Below are 26,318 nucleotides of genomic sequence, written 5' to 3' on the forward strand. Positions count from 1 at the left end.
ATTGTATTCTATAAGGTTCTAGCAGATTATGTTGAAATTGATGAACTCTTGGATGCAGGATTTCAAACTCAAGCTTAACCCTGATAAGACAAAGTTCTTTGTTGTGTCGCCACATAAGATTATTCATGAACCATCGATTAGTATAAATTCTACCTTGTATATAATTCAACCAACAATTAAAATACTGGGAGTTATTTTGGATCAGTATCTGACTATGATAAAACAAATAGATGCTGTGGTACGTAACAGTTATTACACGCTATGAAAACTACATACCATTAAACCCTTTTTTGATTTTTCTGCTTTTAAACTTCTGGTACAATCTTTATTACTGAGTCTTTGGATTATTGTAATATTTTATATTTGACAATCCCCAAGAAAGTCATGGTTAGACTCATACTGATTCAGAATACAGTGGATAGAATGATCTACGGTCTTAAAAAAATGTGATCATGTGACTCCATTCTATTGTGAGTTGCATTGGCTGCCAATGCAGGCTTGTGTTTTCTTTAAGCTGGGTTGCTTTTGCTATAAGGTTATGTATGGTACCGCTCCGGTTTATATGGTTAATAGATTCTCTCTAGCATCGTATAAAAATAGTAGAAAATCTCATGCCCTGTTTACCTTCCCATCAGTACAGGGCAATAAAAGCAAGAAATTTCTGGACCATACTTTAGCATTCCAAGCAGCTTCACATGACAGAGAATTTCAATTGTTATTGCTTGGAGCCTGTTCATATAAACATTTCAAAACTCAACTGAAAACTTATCTCTTTTCAAAATACTTGGTTAAATAATTTATTTCTATCATTCTTTAATTGTCTTTAGTTTATAATCTTTTGTAAACCACGTAGAACTTATGGTTACACGGTTAAGAAATACGATGTTATGTTATGCCCAGGTATTTATTTATCCCAGTTATTTATCCCAGTCTCTGAAGCTCTAGATGTAGCAGCTCTCTTGCGCAGCGTCGCAAGTCTTGTATTCCTGTCCTCGGGAGTTTCTTGCCTACGCTGTTGATTCACTTTTTTAGCCTTTGATTGAACTTGGCATTGGAGGCTTTGTTACTTCATTGTTCCTTGGAGGCATTGTTACATAATTGTTCCTTGGATGCATTTTCCCAGATAGTAAGTCATATGTATACCAATTTTTAGCCTTTGATTGCACTTGGCCAATTGCCTTACGTTTCCTTGGAGGCATTATTACAGCATTGTTACATGTCACCCCCTTCCCACTCCCACAGTATTTTCTCCCAGATAGTAAGTGATATGTATACCAAGTTTGGTTGAAATCTGTCCATAGAAACATAGAAATTGACGGCAGAAAAGGGCCATAGCCCATCGAGTCTGCCCATACCAATGACCCACTCCCTGATTCTTACTCACCTATAGATCCCACTGAATATCCCATTTTCTCTTAAAATCTGACACGCTGTTGGCCTCAATCACCTGCTGAGGCAGCTCGTTCCAATGATCGACCACCCTTTCGGTGAAGAAGTACTTCCTAGCATCACCTTGAAATTTCCCTCCCCTGATTTTCAGCGAGTGTCCTCTGGTTACCGTGGGCCCTGTAAGACTGAAGATATCATTTTTCACCTCTATACGCCCCGTGATATATTTAAAGGTCTCAATCATGTCCCCCCCTCTCTTCGCTCCTCCAGTGAGTACATCCGCAGTTTTTTTAACCTTTCTTCATACGTGAGATCTCTGAGCTCCAAGTCCATCCTGGTAGCCATTCGCTGAACCGACTCAACTCTCAACACATCTTTCCGGTAGTGTGGTCTCTAGAATTGAACACAATACTCAAGATGAGGTCTCACCATGGATCTGTACAGTGGCATTATAACTTCAGGTTTTCTGCTGACAAAACCCCTACGGATGCAGCCCATCATTTGTCTTGCCTTGGACGAAGCCTTCTCCACATGATTGGCAGCCTTCATATCATTGCTAATGATCACTCCTAAATCACGTTCCACCGTGGTCCTGGACAAGGTTTCACCATTTAGTGTGTAAGTTCTGTGTGGATTTTTTTTGCCTAGGTGCATTACTTTACATTTTTTAGCATTGAAGCCTAACTGCCAAGTTGATGACCACTGTTCTAGCTGCTGTAGGTCCTGCTTCATAAAGTCAGGCACACTGCTTTTGTCTACTATGTTGCATAGTTTGGCGTCGTCGGCAAACAGTGATACCTTTCCTCTAAGCCCTTGGGTCAAATCTCCTATGAATAAATTGAATAGAATCGGCCCTAAGACGGAGCCCTGAGGTACTCCACTCGTCACTGCTGACGTTTTGGAGGGGATACCGTTCACCATCACCCTCTGAAGCCTACCATCTAGCCAATCCCTTACCCATTTAGTGAATGTATCCCCTAATCCCATTGATTTTAGTTTGTTCAACAGCCTGCGGTGTGGGACGCTATCAAAAGCTTTGCTGAAGTTCAAATATATCACGTCCAGGGACAACCCCGGCATCCAGATGACTGGTCACCCAGTCAAAGAAGTCAATCAGATTAGTTTGGCAGGACCTTCCCCTGGTAAATCCGTGTTGGTGTGGATTACGTAAATTTTCTTCGTCTAGAATTTTGTCAAGATTCTGTTTGATCAGTGTTTCCATGAGTTTGCACACTATGGATGTAAGACTCACCGGTCTGTAATTTTCTGTCTCTGTTCTGCAGCCCTTTTTGTGGAGTGGAATTACGTTAGCTGTTTTCCAGTCTAGGGGTACTTTTCCCATGCGTTTCCATACGTTTCAGAGTTATGCTGAAACATACCCACACTCATACATCCAATTTTATATATATAGATTGTGAGAAATGCACTATCAAAGAACTATTATGAAATATGCACCAATACAAATGCTTTCTGGCCATATGAAGAGGTGTTAGTTGGCCAGAGTTATCTGCAGGAATTTTTTCAGACAATGGCCAATTCTGAAGAGTCCTGGCAAAAGCATAGAGGAAATGTAGAACACGTTTATATGTTGCTATTGGTTTTAGTGATCCTATAATATAAGTACTGTATTTGTTTGACCTTTAACTAACTTTTCATCATGAAACATTATTTTTATTTCTGTTAATGTGATGTAACATGTTGGAAAGAATAAGTTCTGGCTTCTTCATTATTTCTTTTCCGTCTTAATCCTTTTCTCCACAGCAAAGTTGTCTCGAGATGACAAAATTCAAATTCTGAAGCAACACAGACGGAACGAGCTGGTGGAGCGCCAAAAGCTCTTCAGGTGTGCTTGCTGAAATTACTTCAATTTTCCTTTTTGTGCAAGGTTCAGTTTAGGAATTTGGAGGAAAGGGCAAAATCCATGGGCTGCTGAAGAACATTTTGTACAGCAGGGGGAGATAAAGAAGAGGTAGAGGAATGTAAGGTGGCAAAAAAATCGCTGACATGAGAGAATGTATTAGAAGAAAACACAGGAGATGATGGTATGGTGGGAGAAAGAGTGCAAAACCGTTATGCATTTACAGTATATATATATATATATATATATAGAGAGAGAGAGAGAGAGAGAGAGAGATTAAATCTGTGGCTTCTTTATGCAGGTGGAAGGAGTGGCACCCTGGTTTCCCACTCAGCATTGATGCGCACTGCCACAGTGATCTCCCTCGTGACATTCAATTTGACAGCGAAAAAGGAGTTGACTTTATTTTAAATTACACTAAAGCGTAAGTTGTACCACTGGGGCAACTCAAAGGTGGTGTTCGATTGTAAACAACTCGATTGAAGGGAGTGCAATTCATACCTTTATTTATTTATTTAGGTGGTTCATAAAAGACACTGCGGTAAAAAAAAATGGTAAAAATAAAACAAACAAATTCTCCTGAACCTGAGGATAAAAGCAAACAGACAAATGGTCAGTTTCAAGCCCATCAAAGTGCCATCCCAGCCTAATCAGCACTTGCCCCAATCTAGAACACTGAATTCTATCGTAATGCCTAAGAAATACAACAGTGCTCAGTCTCTGTTCAGAGTGCCCATGCCAATTTTATACTGTTTAACAAATGACTAAAAAACCTATCTGAGTCAAAAGTAACAAATGGTGAGGTGAATACTCTCAATGGGTGCAAAGCTGAGAGGTCATAATCGGTAACAAGGAAATTGCAAAAGCCAAGACTTCTCAATATATAAGTCAAAGTGTAACTTTTAAATATAAATGTTAATAGAACCAATATAATCTTCACATACACTCAAAATTGTGTAATCCGACCAAGAGCCGAAGCTCCTTTAGTCGAACCCACCGTCCTATCACTGTGTATGACTTTAGTGCAGGAAAGTTAAGCTGGAGGCAAAGTGCTCTTTACATAATATCTTTGTTCTCAATGGCAATAAAGAAAAATGCTCCACTTAGCTTTAGAATATGTTAATAGGTCCCGACATGGGCCATGTTTCGAGGGTCTGTTTCAAGGAACCCAGAGGAGAGATGAACAACTTCAAATGCCAGAGAAAGGTAACTGTGTGATGCGGACGAAAAACTTGTATTCATGAGTTGAAACGAGAGAGTCTAATTAGAAGAGATCATTGATGAGACCCCCCACTTGGAGTATTGTATTCAGTTTTGGAGACCGTATCTGGCAAAGGACACAAAAAGGCTTGAAGCGGTCCAGAGGAGGGTGATGAAAATAATAGGAGGTTTGCACCAAAAGATGTATGAGGAGAGACTGGAAGCCCTGAATATGTATACCTTAGAGGAAAGGAAGGACAGGGGAGATATGATTCAGACGTTCAAATACTTGAAAGGTATTAACGTAGAACAAAATCTTTTCCATAGAAAGGAAAATGGTAAAACCAGAGGACATAATTTGAGGTTGAGGGGTGGTAGACTCAGGAGCAATGTAAGGAAATTCTTCTTTACGGAGAGGGTGGTGGATGTCTGAATGCGCTCCTGAGAGAGGTGGTGGAGGTGAAAACGGTGACGGAGTTCAAAAAAGCGTGGGATAAACACAGAGGATCTAGAATCAGAAAATAATAGTAAATACTGAAGAACTAAAGCCAGTACTGGGCAGACTTGCACAGTCTGTGTCTGTATATGGCCATTTGGTGGAGGATGGGCTGGGGAGTGCTTCAATGGCTGGGAGGGTGTAGATGGACTGGAGTGAGCTTTGACGGAGACTTCAGTAGTTGGAACCTAAGAACAATACTGGGCAGAGCTTTGGATTCTTGCCCAGAAATAGCTAAGAAGAAGAAAAAAAACCCCAAAAAACAAAACACAACAAATGTTTAGATTGAATCAGTTTGGGCAGACTAGATGGACCATTCGGGTCTTTATCTGCTGTCATCTACTATGTTACTATGATTTTTTTCACTCAAGAAAACAGATGCTAAAAGTCAACAATACACAAATGCAGCACAAACAGACCTTTAAGAAATGTAATGTGAACTCACACTCACTCTTTCCAAAAGGGAGAAAAATGGATCTCAGAAACCATAACAAAGCACACAAATAATTTGCATGCATATGATCCCTGGTTCAAGTTTTCTTTCATAGATTCAAAAAAAATCCCTAATGTAACACATCACACATATAAAGTCTTATAGTGCCACATATTAAATGTTGTGAATATACATATTCATTACTCATGAACAACTTGATATATCACACAAATTCTCATAGTGACACATGTTGAATGTTGTGAATATGACAAAATAAAAAATGAGTCTATACTTAGAAGATTCCCATATTCAATATCCATATAATCAACAAAATATACAAGGAAATTATTGAAAAATCAAAAAATTGTTATTGTAATAGCCAAATACAAAAATATGTATGTGAAAATGCTCAGTTCCCAAACAAGCTGCAAAGAGTTCAATAGGGGACCATCACAGCACTCCCTAAGTCCCTGATAAATCATATAGAAAGTCGTCTCCTAATCTTGCATAAGTGCCACTTCATATACAGGTAAATCGTAGTCATCATATTCTGTATAACCAGTCAATCCTCAAGGCGTTTTTAAGATATTGTGGGAATTTTGCTGATTTGAGCACAGTCTGATCACTGGATGCCACATAGTGAGAAACGTCATCCTGCAGAGCCGCATCTGATCATTTCGAATTGACAATCAACTGAATTGAGGTCTCACTTGACCAACAGATAAGTGCTTTAACTATATAAGTATATGTTCGCGATTGAGTAGTTATACAGAATATGATGACCACGATTTAACTGTTTATGAAGTGGCACTTATGCAAGATTAGGAGACCACTTTCTATATGATTTATCAGGGACAAGAATTGCTGTGATGGTCCCCTATTGAACTCTTTGTGGCTCGTTTGCAGGAGACTTGGGTACTGAGCAAGTTTTAGTACACATTACAGTTTCATACCAAGTGGCTAAAACTTGCTTCCCTGACGCATCCAGAAGGGGCGACACATAGTACTATGTTGGAGGCTGTTCTGAAATACTGTAATTCATCTTTAAGATAAACGTGGCTTTGTATTCAATTGGAATTGCATGTTATCCCATATTAAGTTGTGGACTGAGATCATTGAAATCGTTTAAAATGGAAGAAAATATTTAAATTCATTATAAGCAAGAAATATGGTGCAATAATTAACAAACAACTGGAGGACTGATGACGAATTGGGTATGATCCAAAGCCTATATGAATGGATCATTGTTTGAATTCTTCTTGAATGATAACCTATCTGAAGGTCCTCATAGATAGCAAGGGACAAATAGGTGTAGTGTTCGAACCTAGCAGTTGACATTTAGGAGCATTACCCCTAGTAATCTATAATATTCAGGCAAGGCAGGATTAATTTGTCGAGGACCCCTAGACACACAAGTATATTGGGCCCCCCTGCCCCGCCCCACCCCACCATGTGCCCAGGCAGAAACAGGAAGCTGTGTCAGAGGGAAGCTTTGGGCAAGCAGCACCGCTTGCAAAATTATAGTTCCCGTTGCCTTTCTTGTCTTACTTTCCGTTGATGGGGGGAGGCCCCGTTGCCGATCGGGGTGGGGCCCGTGTTGCCGATTGGGGGGGCCTGCGTTGCCGATCGATGCTGGAGGGGTCCATCGCTGTTTGGAAAAAACAATGTTGATGCCTTCCTTCATCGGGCACCCCTGACCATTTCAGGCCCTAGGCACGTGCCTACTTGGCCTATTGGTTAATCCTGCCCTGTATGCAGGTGCCCTTGACCGGCCCATGCCCTCCCCTCCCCCCCCCTCCCCAAAGTTGTGCATGACATAAAATGAGTGTGCAGCTTCTAGAATAGCAGCTAAGGGCAGTTGTGCATGCAACTGCCAATTGGTCACAATAACCATCAATTAACACAAATTTAAGCCAACAATTGGCTGTTAACTCTAATCAACCAATTATTCAATTAAATTGTGCATGCAACTGACCTTATTCCATAAATTGGGAGTCTAGCTTTGCACACTAACCCCCAAATTCTGTATATAGCGTATTAGGTTGCACATGCAAATCAGTGCACGTAGCTGATTTGCGTGTGTAACCTAATTATTTAACAAGCAAATCAGCGCTGATAATTGGCAATTAATACCTAATAATTGACATTAAGTGGCACTAATTAGAAATTACGTGCCAAACTTTCTAAGCACATTCTATAGAGTGCTGTGCGTCACTTCTAGTGTGTGAATCTGAAAAGGGGGCACAGCCAGGGAAGGAGCATGGACAGATTATGGGCATTTCTAAAATTTAGATGCACTGTTATAGAGTATGCCCAATCCACGCTCGACTTAGGCACCAGTATTTAGACCTAGTTTTCACTGGCCAAAATGAGTGTGCCTAAATATTAGTGACGTGTAAGGGCACAAGTGTAATTCAAGACACTGCACATAACTTTTATAGGATCATGCTAAGCGCAGTCCATATCAGTGCTGATTTTATAGATGCCATATAAAGAATATGGCCCCATGTGTAAAGTTGGGTACCCAAGTTTCCAGAATTAAAGGGTTAATGGGCATTCAAATTTCCTTTAAACACCATAATAGTGCCTGCATGAAGCAGTTTCCGGTTATTAATGCTGCATACATGAGGGACAATTTTCTGTCATTTACCTTCATAAATAGCAATTCTGGTGAAATGGTTTGACCTAAAATGACAATGGCTGTCTTTCTAGATATTGAAAACAATCATGGGGATGATGCTGGAGGACCTTACCAGATTAGCACAAAACCAATCTCTTTTTAGATTTGTAATTCATCAAGTTACTAGGACTTGAACACAAGTCGATTGCACCTATGTGAGGGACAATTTTAAAAGTCATTTACCTTCATAAATAGCAATTTCTGGACCTAAAATGACAATGGTTGCCTTTCTAAATATTTTCCCTAATGTCTTGTCCTGCCATTGTTTTCTCTCTATGACAGAATGCCTATATATTGAATATTGTGTTGTAATCAGGATTTTTATTAACAGGATAGAGAATCTCTATGTGAATCGCTTTATACACATGTTCCAGTCTTCATGGAGTGACTTTGCAGATTTTGAGCGGATCTTTGTGCGGATCAGTAACACAATTTCAGGTGAGCTTTCAGCCTTTGAGATCACATGCAAGAAAAAGCAGCAAAAGCTCTACTAGCATACTGCTGTAATCTATTCAATAAGTCTGTATTGCTTAATTTCCTTCTATGTAGAACAAATGATGTAAGTGAATCATTTTCACTAGCGGGTAAAGGGTCATGCATTAGATATACTGTCTTTTTGTGGTACAATCAAAGCAACTAACCAACCTGAGTCTAGTACCTAACTCTTCACCATTCCAAAACTGTTCAATTCTTAACCCCTTGACTGTACCTTCTATTCAGTCTAAAATGCACCAATTTGTATACCAATAATCTTCAAAACTGTTAAGTCACCTTGAATCTGTTTGGGACATAGTGCGACTCAGAAATGTCAAATTAGATTAGATTAGATTATGCAGGTACTTGCTTTGTCCCTAGTGGGTACACAATCTAACTTTTTGTACCTGGGGCAATGGAGGGGTATGTAACCTGCCCAGTGTCTAAGTAGTACACAATAGAAACTGAACTCAGTTCCCCAAGTTCTCAGCCCACTGTGCTACTCCTCCACTAAACTGGAATGAAACCTGGAATATTAATCTTCTAGTTATAATGTAATCCCTAGTGCATTATAGGGTGATCAACTAATTTTACATTTATAATGCTTTGGGTCAACTGTTTATGCCAAGGAAGTCCATCAAACAACCAGATGCAAACCCTCTCCTTAACCTTCCTTTTATATAAGAGACATTGTCTTCTGAAACCATGGTTCCAGTTATTTTATTTGATATACCGCCATTTTTAACAAAAAGTCAAATCAAAGCGGTGTACAATTAATAAAAGCAATGGGCAATCAAAATGGTATGCAGTAAGTAAAAACAGTGGGCAATATTTAAAATAAAAACTTAAGGGGAAAGTACATGAACAAATTAACCAAACTAGACACAAAAGGGCAGGAAAGGTTTACCATATCTTAAGGAAAAAAAAAACAAACAGGCAGGATAGGAACAAGAGGGTAGGATATAGAAAGAATAAGAAAAGGAAAAATAAGCATAAGATAGTGATTACGTGATCACAGGTAATATGAAAAAGTTACAAGGAAATTAACTACCAAGTCAGAATTATTAGAAAATATTGCAGAGATAAAGACTTCCTAGTCTCAAGTCATGGCAAAAGTTGCAAAGTGACAAACTATTAGGAACTAGGTTCAAATGCCATTTTGAAATAATAAGCCTTCAAGTGAGACTTAAATGACTTCAGGGATTTTTCTGTTTGTAGATATAACGGGAGGGAGTTCCAAAGAGTTGGAGCCATTACAGAGAAACTAGACTCTGTAAATATCCAAAAACAGCTGCCTAAAAGATGGAATAGACAGCAAGGATTGATTTGAGGAATGCAGTTCTCTCCTGGATGAATAGGGAATCAAATAAGAAAATAAGAATAGAAGAAGACCAGAGTCCAGAATCTGAAAAGTGAGATTATATTTGAAAGGTACCTGAAAAGATGGGAAGCATGTGCTCAAGTCTGAGAAGCGGAGTGATATGGTCGAATTTTGAGTGATTATAAAGAAGCTTGAGCACTATACTAGTTGGAGTCAACACAATTGGTATTGTGGAAGTCCAATAAGTAATGAATTGCAATAATCCAATCTAGAAATAACTAGTGATTGCACAAGGATTTGCAAAGAATTGAGGCTTAATAGTGACCAGACCGAGCAAAGCTGACGAAGCTTTAGAAAAGAAGATGAAACTACATTGGAGATGTGCAAGTGAAACAACAAGGTGGAATCCAAGGTGCCACCTAGGATTTTAATTGATGTTGAATATGATAAAGGATTACCCTTCAAACTAAAAGTATGACCGGGGAGGCTCAGTGCGCGCTTAATTGGAGGAAAAAAAAGGTCATGGTCCAATAATTGATTTTTAATCTATTCATGGTTAGCCAGTTGAAAACCTCATCCAGTTTTGTAGATATCAGAGAATAGTCATTGGGATTGTTAGAATCGAAAGGATGCAATAACTGTATATCATCAGCATAAATGAAAAAGGTGAAACCAAGAGCCTGTAACAAAAGTGTTAGGGGTACGAGAAAGATATTAAAGAGAATGGGTCCAAGAACAGAACCCTGTAGAATACTAGATAAAAGTGAATGAGAACTGGAAAGAACACCAGAATGATAAACAGAATAGGTCTGATCTATCAGATAAAACTAAACCATTGGTAAGCTGTACCAGTGATGTTGGGATCCTTCAGTCAATCTAACAATATTGTATAGTCGACCAGATCAGATACTGCTGACATGTCTAAAGAAAAGAGGACAACATCTCGGTTACCATCTAGAATTGATCGCACATAATTGGTTAGACCAAGAAGAGAGTGCTCCGTGGAATGGTGTCTGCGGAAGCAGGTTTGGTGTGGATGAAGAGCATGAATTTGCTCAAGGTAATCTGACAATTTCGCAGCTACTATTTTCTCTAAGATTTTTGAAAGAAAAAGTAAGTTACAAATCGGCTTATAATTATTAACATCAGCTGGATCAGACTTCAAAGTTGCATGCTTCCAAGTTAGAGGAAATGTTCCAGAATCAAGACTATTAGAGACAATTCATAGATGAAACCGTGCAAGACAATCACGCGTGGACAATACCAGGCAGACAATCGTGTATAGGACGTCAGTGCACTGGATTAAAACACTATTTTTAAGCGCTTCGATGGGGGAGCAGTGGCATACCTACCATATGTGACACCCAGGGTCCATCATTTTTTGACCCCCCCATCTGTACGAAAAACATTATTTTTAGTAACAATCCACATGAGTACCTAGGAAAAGGCAGCATCTTACATACTGCAGTGAGCAGTATAACATCAATACACCCATTGTAAAACTAAACAAGCCAGACTAGTACAGATCAATCCTACACCGTCAATCCTAACAGAAAACCATGTCTTTCGAACACACAGAACACAGAAACACCTTTGCCTAGTATGGAATATGTCATCACAAACTAACCCCTCCCCCTTTTACAAAACTGTAGTGTGGATTTTAGCCACGGTGGTAACAGCTCTGATGCTCATAGAATTCTGAGCATCAGAGCTGCTACCACCACGGCTGGCGCTAAAAAACACTCCACAGTTTTGTAAAAGGGGGGATAAAATAGAAATACATAGACAAAGGTTAAATTGAACCAGCAAGAAGCTGGACTCTGCATACAATGCAACACCACAGAAACAATGACACATGTCTCCTAAAGCAATAAATAAATAGAAAATTTTTGTTCTACCTTTGTCTTCTCTGGTTTCTGCTTTCCTCATCTTCTTGTTACTCTCTTCCTTCCATCTACTGTCTGCTGTCTCTCTGCCCCTATATGGTATCTTCTCTCCTTCTATGCTCCTTCCTAAAACTGTGTGCCTCCCCCTTCCATCTCTCCTTTCCCCCCCATTGGTCTGGCATCTTTCTCCTCTCCTTCCCTCTCCCACACCTCTCTTCTGCAATCCCTTTCTTCCCTCATTTTCCTTTTCAATTTATTTTCTGCATCCTTCTAGATTACGTTCTTACTACCCTCTCATCAGTTTCCTTTTTTACTGTCTACCTACAGCTTGCCACCTCTTTCCCTCACCCCCTCCAGTATTTCCCTAACTCAATCCTTTTCCTCCATCATGTGCCCTCCTTTTATTTATCCCCTCCTTCCATCATGTGCCCTCTTTCTCTACCCCTTCCATCTAGTACCTTCTCCTCTCTCTGTCCACTTCCATCATCTGCTCCCCTCTTTCTCTCCTCCCATTTCCTTCCTGCATTTGCTCCCTTATCTCTCCCATCCGCACTTCCATCCAGCATAGGCTTCCCCTCTACCCGCCACACTACCATTCAATGTCTGCCCTTTCTCTCTCCATCCACCCCTCTTCAATCAGCATCTGCCCCCTTTTTTTCCCTTCGATCCAATTCCATCCAGTATCCTTCCCCCTTATGTCTCTCTCCCCTTTCCCTGTACATCTTCCATCAGCACCACCCTTCCATACCACCATGCCCCCTTTCCCTCCCTGCACCACTCTTTCATTCCAGCAGTCCTGCTCCTTTCCCGCGATGACTGTAGCTGCCGGCTGCCGGACCACCCCGCTGCGACGTACTAGCTCTTTAGCAGAGTCGGCAGCCGCGTGCTGGAAGGTCCCGCGATGACTCGTCTGTAGGCTTTGCTCCGGAAGAAGTAAGAAAACTGAACAAGCCAAATTATTACAGAATGCTACACAGAAATATCATGCTAACAGAATACTGCAGTCACACATGACTGGACATGTTAGGGGAGTACCCTCTGGTCCGAGAGAGTCCTAAGCCAGCTGGAAACTAAAGAAGCACTGCCTGGGCTTTTCAGTCCCCAGTTATGTCTCTAGTAGAGAATGACACGGTGGCGGTTTACCCGCGGCTACCGCATTTAGCCGCAGGTAACCCGCCAAAACGGGGAATGAAAAATAGCAGCCTCTGCGGGGACGGGGACAAGGCCATTCACCGCCCCGTGGAGCGGTGAATGGTCTTGTCACCGCAGTGAGGCATCAAGGATCGTGCGGTCCCCGCAGCCCCCACCCGCCCACCCGCACGCTGGCTCAATCATTTAACCAGCTTCCTTTCTCCACCTCACCTTAGTTTGCCGGCTTTCTTTTTCGGCGACTGGCACGCTTTCAAAGAGCCGTGCATGCGCGGCTGCTCAGTATTCAATCTTCTGCTCTGACAAAACCGGACACAACAATTACACTCCAATTTTGCCAAAAATCCTACTATAGCAATAACACAACAAGGCAAACCAAGTCACATCAGGGTTCATGCGGAGGACGCCCAGAGAGTTAAACTTTAAACATTACTCACAACTCACAAACAAGATATGTGATTATAACAATGTAAGGCTTACCGCCTTGACCCAGAAGTGAAGTGTCGGAGCTGGACTCCTATCGCTGATGGTTCACACTGAGAGCACCCTTTACATTGTTATAATCACATATCTTGTTTGTGAGTTGTGAGTAATGTTTAAAGTTTAACTCTCTGGGCGTCCTCCGCATGAACCCTGATGTGATTTGGTTTGCCTTGTTGTGTTATTGCTATAGTAGGATTTTTGGCAAAATTGGAGTGTAATTGTTGTTTCTGACAAAACCGGAAACAGGAAGTTGCAGCAGAGCAGAAGATTGAACTTTGAGCAGCCGCGCATGCGCGGCTCTTTGAAAGCGTGCTGGTCGCCGAAAAAGAAAGCCGGCAAACTAAGGTGAGGTGGAGAGAGGAAGCTGGTTAAACGATCGAGCCGGCGTGCGGGTGGGCGGGTGGGGGCTGTGGGGACCGCGTGTTCCCGGCTCACACAAGGAAGGAGGGAGTGAAAGGGAAAAAGTTTCTCTTCCTTGGAAATAGATTCTGAAGTGACCTCATCAAAGAAGACCAGCACCAAATGTACAAGAAATCCCTTAAACAATGTCAAAAGAGCCCAAAAGAGAAAGCTGCTACTGCCGTGAGACTCCATTATTGAAGGAATCAACTTGAAATCACAGTTCAAGAGACAGGAAAAGGTTAAATGCGTCATGGAATCCTCAGCCACAACACAAACCAAATTGTGAATGAAATCAGAGCAGACAGTAAGAATTATAAAATTGATATCTAATGCTGAGGCATTAGAAATAATGCTTCAGCAATACAATTTTCAGAAGTTCTATTTGCTCATGGTAAGGGAGAAGAGAGTGCTAGTGATGGTGGGGGGACTGATAGAAGATATGAAAGAAGGGTGGTAGAAGATATGAAAGAAGGGTGGTAGAAAGGAACAGAACAGACATTGAAAGAGAGTAGAGAGGAACAGTCCCTGAAGGGAAATGTGGAAGGCAGAGTGGGGAGAAGACGCTGGAAGGTAGAAGACAGATGCCAGACTATGGGGGAGCGGAGGGAAGAAGATGGGTGCTAGACCAATTATGGGAGGGGGTGAAGGGAGAGGCACAGTAACAGCAAATGGAAGACGCAGAGAGAAGACACACAGTGGTTGGAAGGAATTGAATGAGAAGATGTGGAAAGCAGAAACCAGACAACAAAAGTAGAAAAAAAAATTATATTTATTTATTTATTTTTTGCTTTAGGATAAAGTAGTATATTACCGTATTTTCACATAGATAACGCGCACCCATGTAAAACGAGCACATGGGTATAGCGCGCGGAAAACACAAATTTATGTACAGAAAGTTTTATAAACCGCGCACACCCGTATACCGCGCATGCTGCCCGACTCTCCTTTCGCCGCCCCGACTCTCCTCTCCCCCTTGAAGTCCTGTCCCCACCCTGAAAGCCTGATGCCCCCCCACGTCCGATTCACCCCCCCCGCAGGACCGCTCGCACCCCCACCCCGAAGGACCGCTCACACGCACTCCCACCCGCACCCACACCCCCACCCTGAAGGACCGCTTGCACCCCCACAGCCTCCCGACCCCCCCAGCATCATGTAGAAGCTCCTACCAGTGTCCTGCTGCTTTCTCTTGGCGGTCCCGGCCCTTCCGTGAGCCCTGCGCCTGCGCTGCTTCCTCTTCCAGCGGTTCGCCCTTTCTCTAACGTCAATCCCTCTTGCCCCGCCGACTCCCCGACACGATCGGAGCAAGAGGGAGCTCAAGCCCTCTTGTCCCAGCCAACCGCGGCACCCCCGACATGATCGGGGCAAGAGGGAGCTCAAGCCCTCTTGCCCCAGTCAACCGCGGCACCCCCGACACGATCGGGGCAAAAGGGAGCCCAAGCCCTCTTGCCCCGCTGACTCCCCAACTCCCCGACAATATCGGGCCAGGACGGAGCCCAAACCCTCCTGGCCACGGCGACCCCTACCCCCACCCCACACTACATTACGGCAGGAGGGATCCCAGGCCCTCCTACCCTCGACGCAAACCCCCCTCCCCCAATGACCGCCCCCCCAAGAACCTCCGACCGCCCCCCCAGCCGACCCGCGACCCACCCTGGCCGACCCCCACGACACCCCCACCCCCCTTCCCCGTACCTTTGTATAGTTGGCCGGACAGACGGGAGCCAAACCCGCCTGTCCGGCAGGCAGCCAACGACGGAATGAGGCCGGATTGGCCTATCCGTCCCAAAGCTCCGCCTATTGGTGGGGCCTAAGGCGCCTGGGCCAATCAGAATAGGCCCGGGAACCTTAGGTCCCTCCTGGGGGCGGGGCCTGAGGCACATGGGCCCAACACAACCATGTGCCCAAGGCCCCGCCCCCAGGAGGGACCTAAGGCTCCCGGGCCTATTCTGATTGGCCCAGGCGCCTTAGGCCCCACCAGTAGGCGGAGCTTTGGGACGGATGGGCCAATCCGGCCTTATTCCGTCGTTGGCTGCCTGCCGGACAGGCGGGTTTGGCTCCCGTCTGTCCGGCCAACTACACAAAGGTACGGGGAAGGGGGGTGGGGGTGTCGTGGGGGTCAGCCAGGGGGGGCGCGGGTCGGCTGGGGGGGGCGGTCGGAGGTTCTTTGGGGGGGGGCAGTCGTTGGGGGGAGGGAGGTTTGCGTCGAGGGCAGGAGGGCCTGGGATCCCTCCTGCCCGTAATGTAGTGCGGGGTGGGGGTAGTGGGTCACCGTGGCCAGGAGAGTTTGGGCTCCCTCCTAGCTCGATATTGTCGGGGAGTTGGGGAGTCGGCGGGGCAAGAGGGCTTGGGCTCCCTTTTGCCCCGATCGTGTCGGGGGGGGGGCAAGAGGGCTTGAGCTCCCGCTTGCCCCGATCGTGTCGGGAGTACCGCCGTTGGCAGGGGCAAGAGGGCTTGAGCTCCCTCTTGCCCCGATCGTGTCGGGGGTGCCGCGGTTGACTGGGGCAAGAGAGCTTGAGCTCCCTCTTGCCCCGATCGTGTCGGGGAGTCGGCGGGGCAAGAGGGGTAGACGTTAGAGAAAGGGAGAACGGCCGGAAGAGGAAGCAGCAGGCGCAGGGCTCACAGAAGGGCTGGGACTGCCAAGAGGAAGCAGCAGGACACCGGTAGGAGCTTCTACATGATGGGGGGGGGGGTCGGAGGCTGTGGGGGTGCGAGCGGTCCTTCAGGGTGGGGGTGTGGGTGCGGGTGGGAGTGCGTGCGAGTGATCCTTCGGGGTGGGGGTGCGGGTGCGTGCGGTCCTGCGGAGGTGGGTGAATTGGACGTCGGGGGGGGACGACTATGTAAAAAAAATTTATATACCGCGCTCACGCGTATACCACGCAAGGTTATGCACGGTTTGTAAAAACACGTATAACGCGTGCGTTATATGCGTGAAAATACGGTAGTTGTGTTGATAAAAATTTATAAACAAAGCCCTGCCAGCTGAACATCTCTTTCTCTAGTTCAGCAGCCAGAACTTTGATTTATAAGAAAGGAATAAGCTAAATATTGCAGTACTAAGGCTTATATGGATGCTGCGGGGATGGTGACGGGGCGGTGAATGGGATGGCAGTGGCGGTGACGGGCCGGTGAAGGGAACGGCGGTGAAGGGGAGGTGCAGAGGATGGTGGGCCGGAGACGGTGCAGTGACGGGGACAGATTTTTCCCCAGTGTCATTCTCTAGTCTGTGGCAAGATATATATTTCAAGTCTGATATATTCTAATGACAAAATAGAAATAAAATTATTTTTTCCTACCTTTTGTTATCTCTGGTTTCTGCTTTTATCTTCTTTTCACTCTTTTCCTTCCAGCGTCTGCCTTGTCTCTTCAAACCAGTATCTGCCCATTCCATCCACTGTCTGCCCCTTCCAGGAACTGTTTCCCCCCTGCCGTCTCTCCTCTAGACCCCCCCCCCCTTTGGTCTGACATCCCTCATCTTCCCTTTGTTTCCTCTGTTCCCTCATGGTCTGGCATCTTTTTCCTTTCATCTCTCTTTCCCTCCCCCCTGTGGTTTTTAGCATCTCTCTCTTCTCATTTCATCTGCTCAGATCTGATATCTCTATCTCCTTCCCCATTCTCTGGAATCTCTCTCTCCTCTCTCTCTTCCCTTTCCTTCTCTGGTCTTCCTTCTTTATTTTCTGCCTCCGTCTAAATTAAATTCTTTCTTACTATACAGTCTTCAGATTCCCTCTTTTCACTGTGTCTATCCACAGCATGCCACCCCTTTCCTTCACCCCTCCACTATCTCACTAACTCTTTCTTCTTCCCCCATCTAGCATATGTCATTTTTCTTTATCCCTCCTCCATCCAGTATGTGTTCTCTTTCTCCACTTCCATTCAGCATTTGCTCTCCCTTCTCCCCACTTCCATCATCTGCCCTCTTCTCTCTCCCCACTTCCATCATCTGCCTCTTCTCCCCACTTCCATCATCTGCCCTCTTCTCTCTCCCCCTTCTCCCCACTTCCATCATCTGCCCCTTCTCTCAATCTCTCCATCCACCACAGGCCCATCTCTCCCCCTTCCTCTCACCTTTCTTTCCGATTTTGGCAGCAAGACACTCAAGTTCGGCAACGAGCCTCCTTCTCCCCCCCCCCCCCCCCGGCATCAAGAGTACTTCAGATCAGCAACCACGGTGCTCAGGCCAAAGCTTCCCTTTGACTCGAACTGCCTGGGCAGAAACAGGAAGCTGAGTTAGAGGGAAGCTTTGGGCTGAGCACCGCGGTTGCCGATCTGTTGTGCTGTTGATGCCGGGGGGAGAAGGAGGTCCGTTGCCGAACTTGAGTGTTATCGCGGGAGGTGGGGGAGGCCCGTTGCCGATCTTGAATGCTGGGGGGCCCGTTGCCAATCTTAAATTGCATCACGGGGGGGGGGGGGGCGCCGATGCAGCCCAGACGCTGTCGATGGCCCCAATCCGATCTTGCCGACCCTGTGCGGACCGGCAGGAATTTTCTGCGGACCGGCACCAGACAACCCGGACCTGGCCGACTGTGCACACCCGTTAAGGTGTGCATCCAGGGCGGACCGCCTCCCCCACCCCCCCTTGGTACGCCACTGAGGGGGAGTGTGGGGGAGGAATCCCTCCACTTTACTTAGAACTGTTGGAGCTCCCATTGTGGGGGGTGTTGGGGGAGGGAGAACAGCCTTTTCCTTAATTTTTAGTGAAAAACTAGTTTCCTCTGTAATGGGGGGGGGGGGTTCCCCCGCCAACAGTTCTAAGTAAAGTGGGGGGTTCCCCCCACACACATCCCTCAAAGCGCTTAAAAATAGTGTTTTAATCCAGCACGCTGATATCCTGCACACGATTGTCTGCCCAGCATTGTCCGCACACGATTGTCTTGCGCAGTTTGACTCATCACCATTAGAGACAATAGAAAGCAAGGGATATAGTAGACGATCCAAAAATCTTTTAACATGAAAAGATGGAAATGAATCATTAGGAGAAGATGTAGAGCATGAAGAAGAAACCACCCTCTATACCAGGCAAGCAGATGGTAAATAGAAAGCCGAAAATTCAAAACCAGGAACCATTGCAGTGGATGAATCAGTACTGCAAGATGGAAAAGGCATCTTTACTAACAAGTTCCTTATGTTTGAGACCTTATCAGAAAAACCCTTTGCAAAATCGTCAGCACTTAAAAATTTCAGAGGTAGGGACATAGCGTTACATGTCTTAGAAGAACCCGAAAGGGAATAGAAAAGACGATACAACTTGGAGTTGTTCAAGTCACGTTGTAAAATCTTATCTATATAATTCCGTTTAGCTTTCCATAAGGAAGAGGAATATAGCCTTGAGAGAGATTTAAAATGTGTTTCGGATGAGACTGAAAGATTTTTCCTCCATGGGTGTTCCGCACTACATAATTGGTGTTGCAACAGCGATAAACCTGAATGATACCACGGCTGAGATGGGTGATGTTTAGAAGTTATTAATTTAAGGGGGCAGATAGATCCAAAGCAATATGCAGGACATTGTCCCAGGTTGCAATCTGCCCAGATAACCCAAGATCAGAATAATTTTCTTCAGTGAGGGTTGAAAAATTTTGAACATATTTAGTTGTAATATGACTAGAGACAAGCGGTGTAATTGTAGTTTCAATAGACAGGGTAAACCAAACTAGCAAATGATCGGACCAGGGTACAGGCAAGGTTGAAAGGAATGAAATTCTAGAGCTTAATGTGGAGTCAGCAATAACTACATCAAGCAGATGATCTGCGGAGTGAGTAGAACCGGAAACCAGCTGAGAGAGAGCAATCTTGAAGAAAGGTCAGAAATTCCTTTGAAAGGTGATTAGAGGCATCATCAAGATGGATATTTAAATCTAATGGTACCTTCCCTGCCATGTTGTCTTGTAGTCAAAAATACCCTTCACCTATGCTACATTATATCCAGAGACACCACCCCCAGTCAATTGTGCCATTTAATTTTACTGCTTTTCCCCTTCATATATGGACTCATGCTCTTTCATTTTGAGGTGCCCCTTTATATACAAGGGTGCTACCCAGAACTTTCTCTTACATCCAAATACACCTGCATTCCCACTTGCAGTTTCTTTTTGTTCCCGGAATCTCTCCCGCAGCTCCCTTTCACACCTTCAGCTGCTCCTTTCTCCCCATTCCCCCTTGCACTAAACATAAAGATGAACATTTTCAAAGCTATCTCTGTGGATGACGAGTGCGTTGCCTATAGAAACTGGCCACCTGCAAACTGCTCTTCCTCAGCATGGCTCAAACCAGAAAATTATGGCTGCTAGGGGATTTTATTATTATAGAAGAGCTCAAGGGGCTCAACATAGTGAAATGCCTTCCAGAATCTTCAGCTACCAAGAATACATATTTATTTATTTACCACCTATAGGCTAAGTGGTTTACATTCAGGTAATCAAGTATTTCCCCCTATCTGTCCCAATGGGCTCATAATCTGACTAATGTACCTGGGGCAATGGAGTGTTAGTGACTTGCCTAGGTTCACAAGGAGCAGGCTGGGCTTGAACCTACAATCTCAAGGTGTCCAAACCACTAGGTCATTCCTCCACTCACTATACTGACTATAATTAGAGAAGAAATTAAACATTATAACATTGATATTGTTGTTCACCTGGTTGGCAGAGTCGTCTGGGTTTTCCTGGAACCCTGTGCACATTCACCCAAATCATTTCAAAAGCTGAGCCGGTTTCGGGGATTGCTACCAGCTCAGCTGGTGGGGATTCCCCTGCCTGGATCAGCTGAGCTGCTGGGCCCTACACCCCTCAATCAACATCCCCTGACATCCCTGGACCTCCCCCACCCACATCCTCCCCACATCCTCCAACATTTCTAGACCCCTGACATTCCCGAACCCTCCCTGACATCTCCTACACACATTTCTGGACCCCCCTACCCTCCAAAACAAATTGGCAGGAGGGAAGCCCACTCCCTCCTGCCTACAGGGCTGCGTACTGAAAATGACGGGCCTTCCCCCTCCCAATGCATCTTAGGATACAGTGGGAGGGGCCTAAGGCCCTGATTGGCTCAAAATGGCACATGCAACACATGTCTGCAGGCAATTTGTACACATGGTGATTTATAAAGTGAAAGTCTGTGTTCACCTTTTGTTTGAAAACGGGTACAAAGTCCATGGGTTAAAAGTACCCACAGATTTTGTCCCAATGCAGGCAGTTTGAAAATTGCAACCAAAATACTGATATTTCAAAAAACATAAGTTTAATAAACAATATTGAATAAAATACTGATATTTTTTCACCATGGGGGCTGAGTCCTGTGAGGTATCTTCCTCTCAGACATTGATTACTCTAGAAAAGAGTTTGAGAGCCAGAGGTTTATGGCTGTGACTGTTCTTGTACCTCTGCAGAATATGTCATGCAACACTGGCAGGAAGATTTCATGTTTGGCTACCAGTTTCTGAATGGCTGCAATCCTGTCCTGATCAAGAAGTGTAAGGAAATCCCCCAGAATTTTCCAGTGACCACTGAGATGGTAGAATGCAGCCTTGAGAGGAACCTAACATTGGAAGAGGAGATACAGGTATAGCATGAAAGAAATAAAATTTACACCCATATGGCACACATCATTTAAATGTTTCTGTACGCCAGGTAGCACTTTGGAAATGATAAGTAGTAGTGATAGGAAATGCAATGATTTCATTATAAATGGGGACATGATGGTGCAATTCTTTCTTGTAGCAGGGGAATATCTTCATAGTGGATTATGAGCTTCTTGATGGCATCTCTGCTAATGCAACGGATCCCTGCACAATACAGTATTTAGCAGCTCCCATCTGTCTGCTCTACAAGAACAAGGAGAACAAGGTCGTGCCCATTGCTATCCAAGTGAGTTTACCTTACATGGTGCTTTCTCATACAGGTATATTGAGAAAAGGAAGCAGAGCAGTCCAGGTCTTCATACACAAGGGAATTTTAATATCAAGGACAAGACAATGTCATGACTCGACACGGGCTGTGTTTCAGCTAAACAGACTTAGGGTTACCAGACGTACAGATTTCCCCGGACATGTCCTCGTTTTCGAGGACATATCCGGGGGTTCGGACGGCTTTTCAAACACTTTGTCCGGATTTTGAAAAGCTATATACCAGTAGCAAGCAAACCTTTTATGATGAAGTTGATTGAATTTGTAATTCCTCTCAAGTAAAAGAATACATTTCAAACTGGAACCTACTATCACCCTCACAACATGGGTTTAGAAACCTACACAGCACAGAGACTTGCATGATAGATCTGGTATCTAGGGCAAGATTAGGGCTAAGCGTGGACAGACAAATGCTGCTACTACAATTTAACGTCTCAGCAACATTTGATATGGTAAATCACAATCCTACTAAACAAATTGTCTGAATTAGAAATCTTAGGACTGGTATTACAATGGTTCCTATTTCTAATCTAATCTTCCATTTGTGAGTCGCACATACCTATACAGGCTCACCACTATTATATAACAACTTTATAACCACACTTAGGTCTAGATTCACTACACTCACCGATCGTGTCATGACCAGTTTGCGATCGTTCCCCAACCCCGATCCGATTCACTAACCTTCTGCCCGATCAATCTCCCACCCGATCCGCCCATGCAAATGATGGGAAGTGGCATGCATAAGTAGGAAGACAGCAATTCACTAAGCAAAAGAAGAAACACCAATTGGGGTTGCCAATCCGAAATGAAGCGACTGCTCAGGACCAGTCACTTTACTGTCCTTGCCCACTCTCCTGCTCTCTGCTGCCCTGAAATCCGTCCCCTGAAAGGCCAGCAGCTCTCTTTTTTATGCAACTGACAGATCCCAAATAACCTAGCATGGGCATTTCAACCCTGCTTCTCACCAAAAACAGCCCACTTCCAATCAAATTTCAAGTCCTCTGGCTCCTGATCAGCAGAAAAAGCCGAGATCCTCGAGACTGAGGAGAAGCAGTTGGAGAAGAGCTGGTCTATACCTTGCACATATATCTAATCATTGTCTTCATATGAAACCCTTATGCAAATCTAGGAGTCCATGCATTTTGCACTTGATATGTTAAAAGAGGAAGGAGGAAGTAGCACTGGAGACTCGGGGTGGTGATAGCCGTAACTCCCCTCTGGTGCGGATCCTCCGATTCTTCCTGTGGTCCACACACATAACCCCCCCCCCCCCCCCCCGAACCTCCACCGACAGCAGCAGCAGGTCCCAGGGTGATGGTGGTGGTGGTGGTGGTGGCAGTGGCAGGTCCCTGGCTTGGATCCTTGTCCCAAAGTCCCCCTCTGATCCCCCTCCCCTAGCTTCTGCCAGCCCCAGCCACCCTCCCACTCCTCAGGGCTGGTCCTGGTGTGAGGCGCTGCCATCCTGCCATGGCTGAACACTACCCCAGCCCCTCCCCCCTAAATAAGCAGCACATGCGTGGGGGATCCGTGTGCTTGCCCGCACCAGGGAAAATGAATCATTAGGCCGTCATCCAAGTGAGCTTCCAGCTACTTTTACTTTGCAAAGCTGCACAAACAAATTGCAGAAAAAAAGCTTCGAGTAACCTGATGTTGTGAAATAAACTGCCTGCTCTCTTCTCCACGCTTGCTTTGTTCGTTGCTGCACCCTTTCCTCAACTCAGACAAGCTCCCTGCAGCTCTTCCCTCCATTATTTCAGCAAAGTGACCTGCCCCCTTACCTTAAAGCAACAAGAATAATCTGCACATGCATCTCGATCACTCTACAGCAATCCGTGGGATCACTGTAGGGTGTGCATCCGATCAGATCATTTGCATGCTGAATCTGTAGTGAATCGGTCGCTCGGCAGAACTCGGCCACGAATCACCCAACAACGATCCAGATCGGTGAGTTTAGTGAATCTAGACCAAAATATAATAGATGTCAAACCTGGAGAATGGCTCTTTTCATATGCAGATGATATTTTCCTACTAATTCCTGCAGACTCGAGCCAAACAAACATAGCTACCACACTACCAAAACAGTATTATCTGGCTGACAATGGAAGCTAGAGTAATTTTCAAGTTCGGTTTTATGTGCTTTAAAGCTTTGAATGGACTTTTACCCAATTATCTTCTTGACCATTTTAAATATGTAAACAGAAAACATTTACATAAAGTACGATTCTTTGACTTTCCATCAGTAAAGGGATGTGTTTTTTTTATTTTTTATTTTACTTAATTCTATCTTTAATTTATTTTTTTTTTTCATTACTTGTTGGATTATTCATTTCTATCTACATCTCTACCTCTGTCTTTATATTTCATCTTTATTTTTTCATAAATTGTTTCTTGAGGCACTTTAGTTAGATTGTGAGCCTTTGGGACAGTTAGGGAATTTCCAAGTACCTATCTTATGTATTTATTTCTATTCATTGTATCTTTTAATTTCATCATTTTTGTAAACCGCTTAGAAACCTCACGGTTATTAGTGGTATATAAGAATTAAATTAAATTAAATTAAATGATTCATTGGTAAAATGTTAGCATACCAGGCGGCTATGTGGGAGAAACAAGTTAGTACTCATATATCACTTTCTACTTCTTATTTGGTCTTCAGAAAAACCAGAAGACCAGAAAAAGTGACACTGGAGGAGGTATGGGAGGCTGTTAGTACTCTAGAGGAAAAATTGACTCAACTTCCAGAGGTGGTACAATCCCATATTAAGCAAACAGGGGACTTTATTGCTGAAGTCGACTCCCAAGTTAAAGAATTTGAGAAGGTTATAGAAGGAGTTAAAAAAGTTCAAACTGCCTTAGTTAAGGACAATTTGAACATTCATCAGAGAATGGAAAGATTGGAAAATTATGAAAGGCGTTTAAACTTGAGATTTTTGAATTTTTCTCAATCTTCTCTTCTACAACCTATAGAAATGCTTAAAAAATTTCTGAGAGAAGTATTACAAATACCTGTTGAAACTATTCCTCCAGTAACTAAAGCTTACTTCCCCTTCCGTATTCGCGGTTTCCATATCTACGGTTTCGATTATTTGTGATTTCTTGCAAAAAAACATTTTCATTTTTTAGGCTATTTTAAGCCCTGTGAGCCCCCCCCTCCTTAAGGGTTTTCGGGCAAGAACAATCTTCCCATGCTCCTGCCCCATGCAGATCGCTCACAGAAAATAGCTTCCTTGAGCTCCCGTTGTAGTCTCGAGAGACAACGGGAGCTCAAGGCAGCCATTTCCTGTGAGCAATCTGCATGGTGGCAGGAGCGTGGGCAAGCTCCTGCCTGAAAACTCGCTAGACCACCAGGTAAGGCTTACTGAACTTAAAATAGCTGGGGGGGAAGTGGGGGTTAGGGACAGAACCAGCATGAATATTATTCACGGTTTTTTAATATTCGCGGGCTGGCTCTGCCCCTAACCACTGCGAATACGGAGGGGGAAGTGTATATTAATGTAGGTAGCCCACTGAAAAAAACAATTCCAGTTCAGAACCAAGAAGCTAGTCTTGACGTTACTGGCTTGTTGGAAAAATCTGATGAAATATTGAACAAAGCTACCCTTATTGCTACATTTGCACTAGAATACGATAGAAATTGGATACTATGAATGCATTTTAGATTTAAGAATGCAAAATTTCTAGGTAACTATCATGATTTTTCCTGTCCTTTGTAGGTCCACTCAACAGAGGAGGAAGGCTTTTTTAGCCTTAAAGCCTCTGGTAATGGACCTCAAAGGGACTTTTTTTCTGCAATTTCCATGTAAATGTATTGTCAAAATAGATGAGAAAATTTTTGCATTCTTGGACCCTGTACATCTACAAAATTTTCTGGAATCAAGGAAACCTCTAGTTCCAATAGCAGTCTCCACACCTTCAAATGTGAATGAAGTGGAAAATATAGATAGTTAAAGTGCTATCTGCCAATTATAAAACCAATCTTTCTTGTATAATTTCCTTTATTTCCCTGTGATTTCGACATCTTGCCTTTAGTTGTCTTATGTTTTCTTACATTAATGAGGGGTAATTAGAATTGCATTAGGAAAATTTTTGTTTTCTATTCCTAGATGGATAAGAATTTATTTTTTGTTATTGCACTGTAATTCTATTTTCATTGTCAAGATTTATGCTTGTACTAGTCTTTAAGCCCATTACATTAACGGGTGCTAGAACATATGTGTGTGTGTCTGTCTTTCTTTCTTTCTCTCTCTCTCCTTAGCCGCTTTCTTTCTTTCTGCCTTTCTTTTTCCTTGGCTGTCCATCACCACCCCTTGCCTGCTCACCCTGTCCATTTTCCCTTCCTTTTACCTCCACTGTGTCCACTACCACTCCTTCACTGCTCTCCTTATGCAGCAGCAGCCCTTCTCCCTTTGTTTTACCTCCCCCCTGTCCAGCAGCACCTCTTTCCTTCTCCCCCTGTCCAACATTAGTTCTCCGTTCCTTTTTCTTAACCTCCCCTGTCCATCAGCATCTCTTTCCTTCTCCCCCTGTCCAGCAGTAGGCATCCCTTCCTTTTTTATCCCCCCTCCTCCTTCTTATCCCTATGATACTCTTACCTTGCTCTGCCCCTGATCAGAGGTTCCCGACAGCCGCCCGGTTGCACCCATT

General features: G+C 44.1%; 1 protein-coding gene across 1 annotated transcript in view; it reads left to right on the top strand.

Annotated features, from left to right (window-relative positions):
* Nucleotides 1–26,318, top strand: part of LOC117358966 (arachidonate 5-lipoxygenase-like) — a 118,126-nt gene that overhangs the window by 34,932 nt on the left and 56,876 nt on the right. The window contains exons 3-7 of the mRNA XM_033940956.1: nt 3,151–3,232; nt 3,549–3,671; nt 8,388–8,494; nt 21,156–21,328; nt 21,487–21,633. Of these exons, the coding sequence (XP_033796847.1) occupies nt 3,151–3,232; nt 3,549–3,671; nt 8,388–8,494; nt 21,156–21,328; nt 21,487–21,633 (632 nt within the window). The remainder of the gene's footprint in view (nt 1–3,150; nt 3,233–3,548; nt 3,672–8,387; nt 8,495–21,155; nt 21,329–21,486; nt 21,634–26,318) is intronic.

The sequence above is a fragment of the Geotrypetes seraphini genome, chromosome 4 (genome assembly GCF_902459505.1).
Source record: "Geotrypetes seraphini chromosome 4, aGeoSer1.1, whole genome shotgun sequence".
Classification (NCBI taxonomy): Eukaryota; Metazoa; Chordata; class Amphibia; order Gymnophiona; family Dermophiidae; genus Geotrypetes; species Geotrypetes seraphini.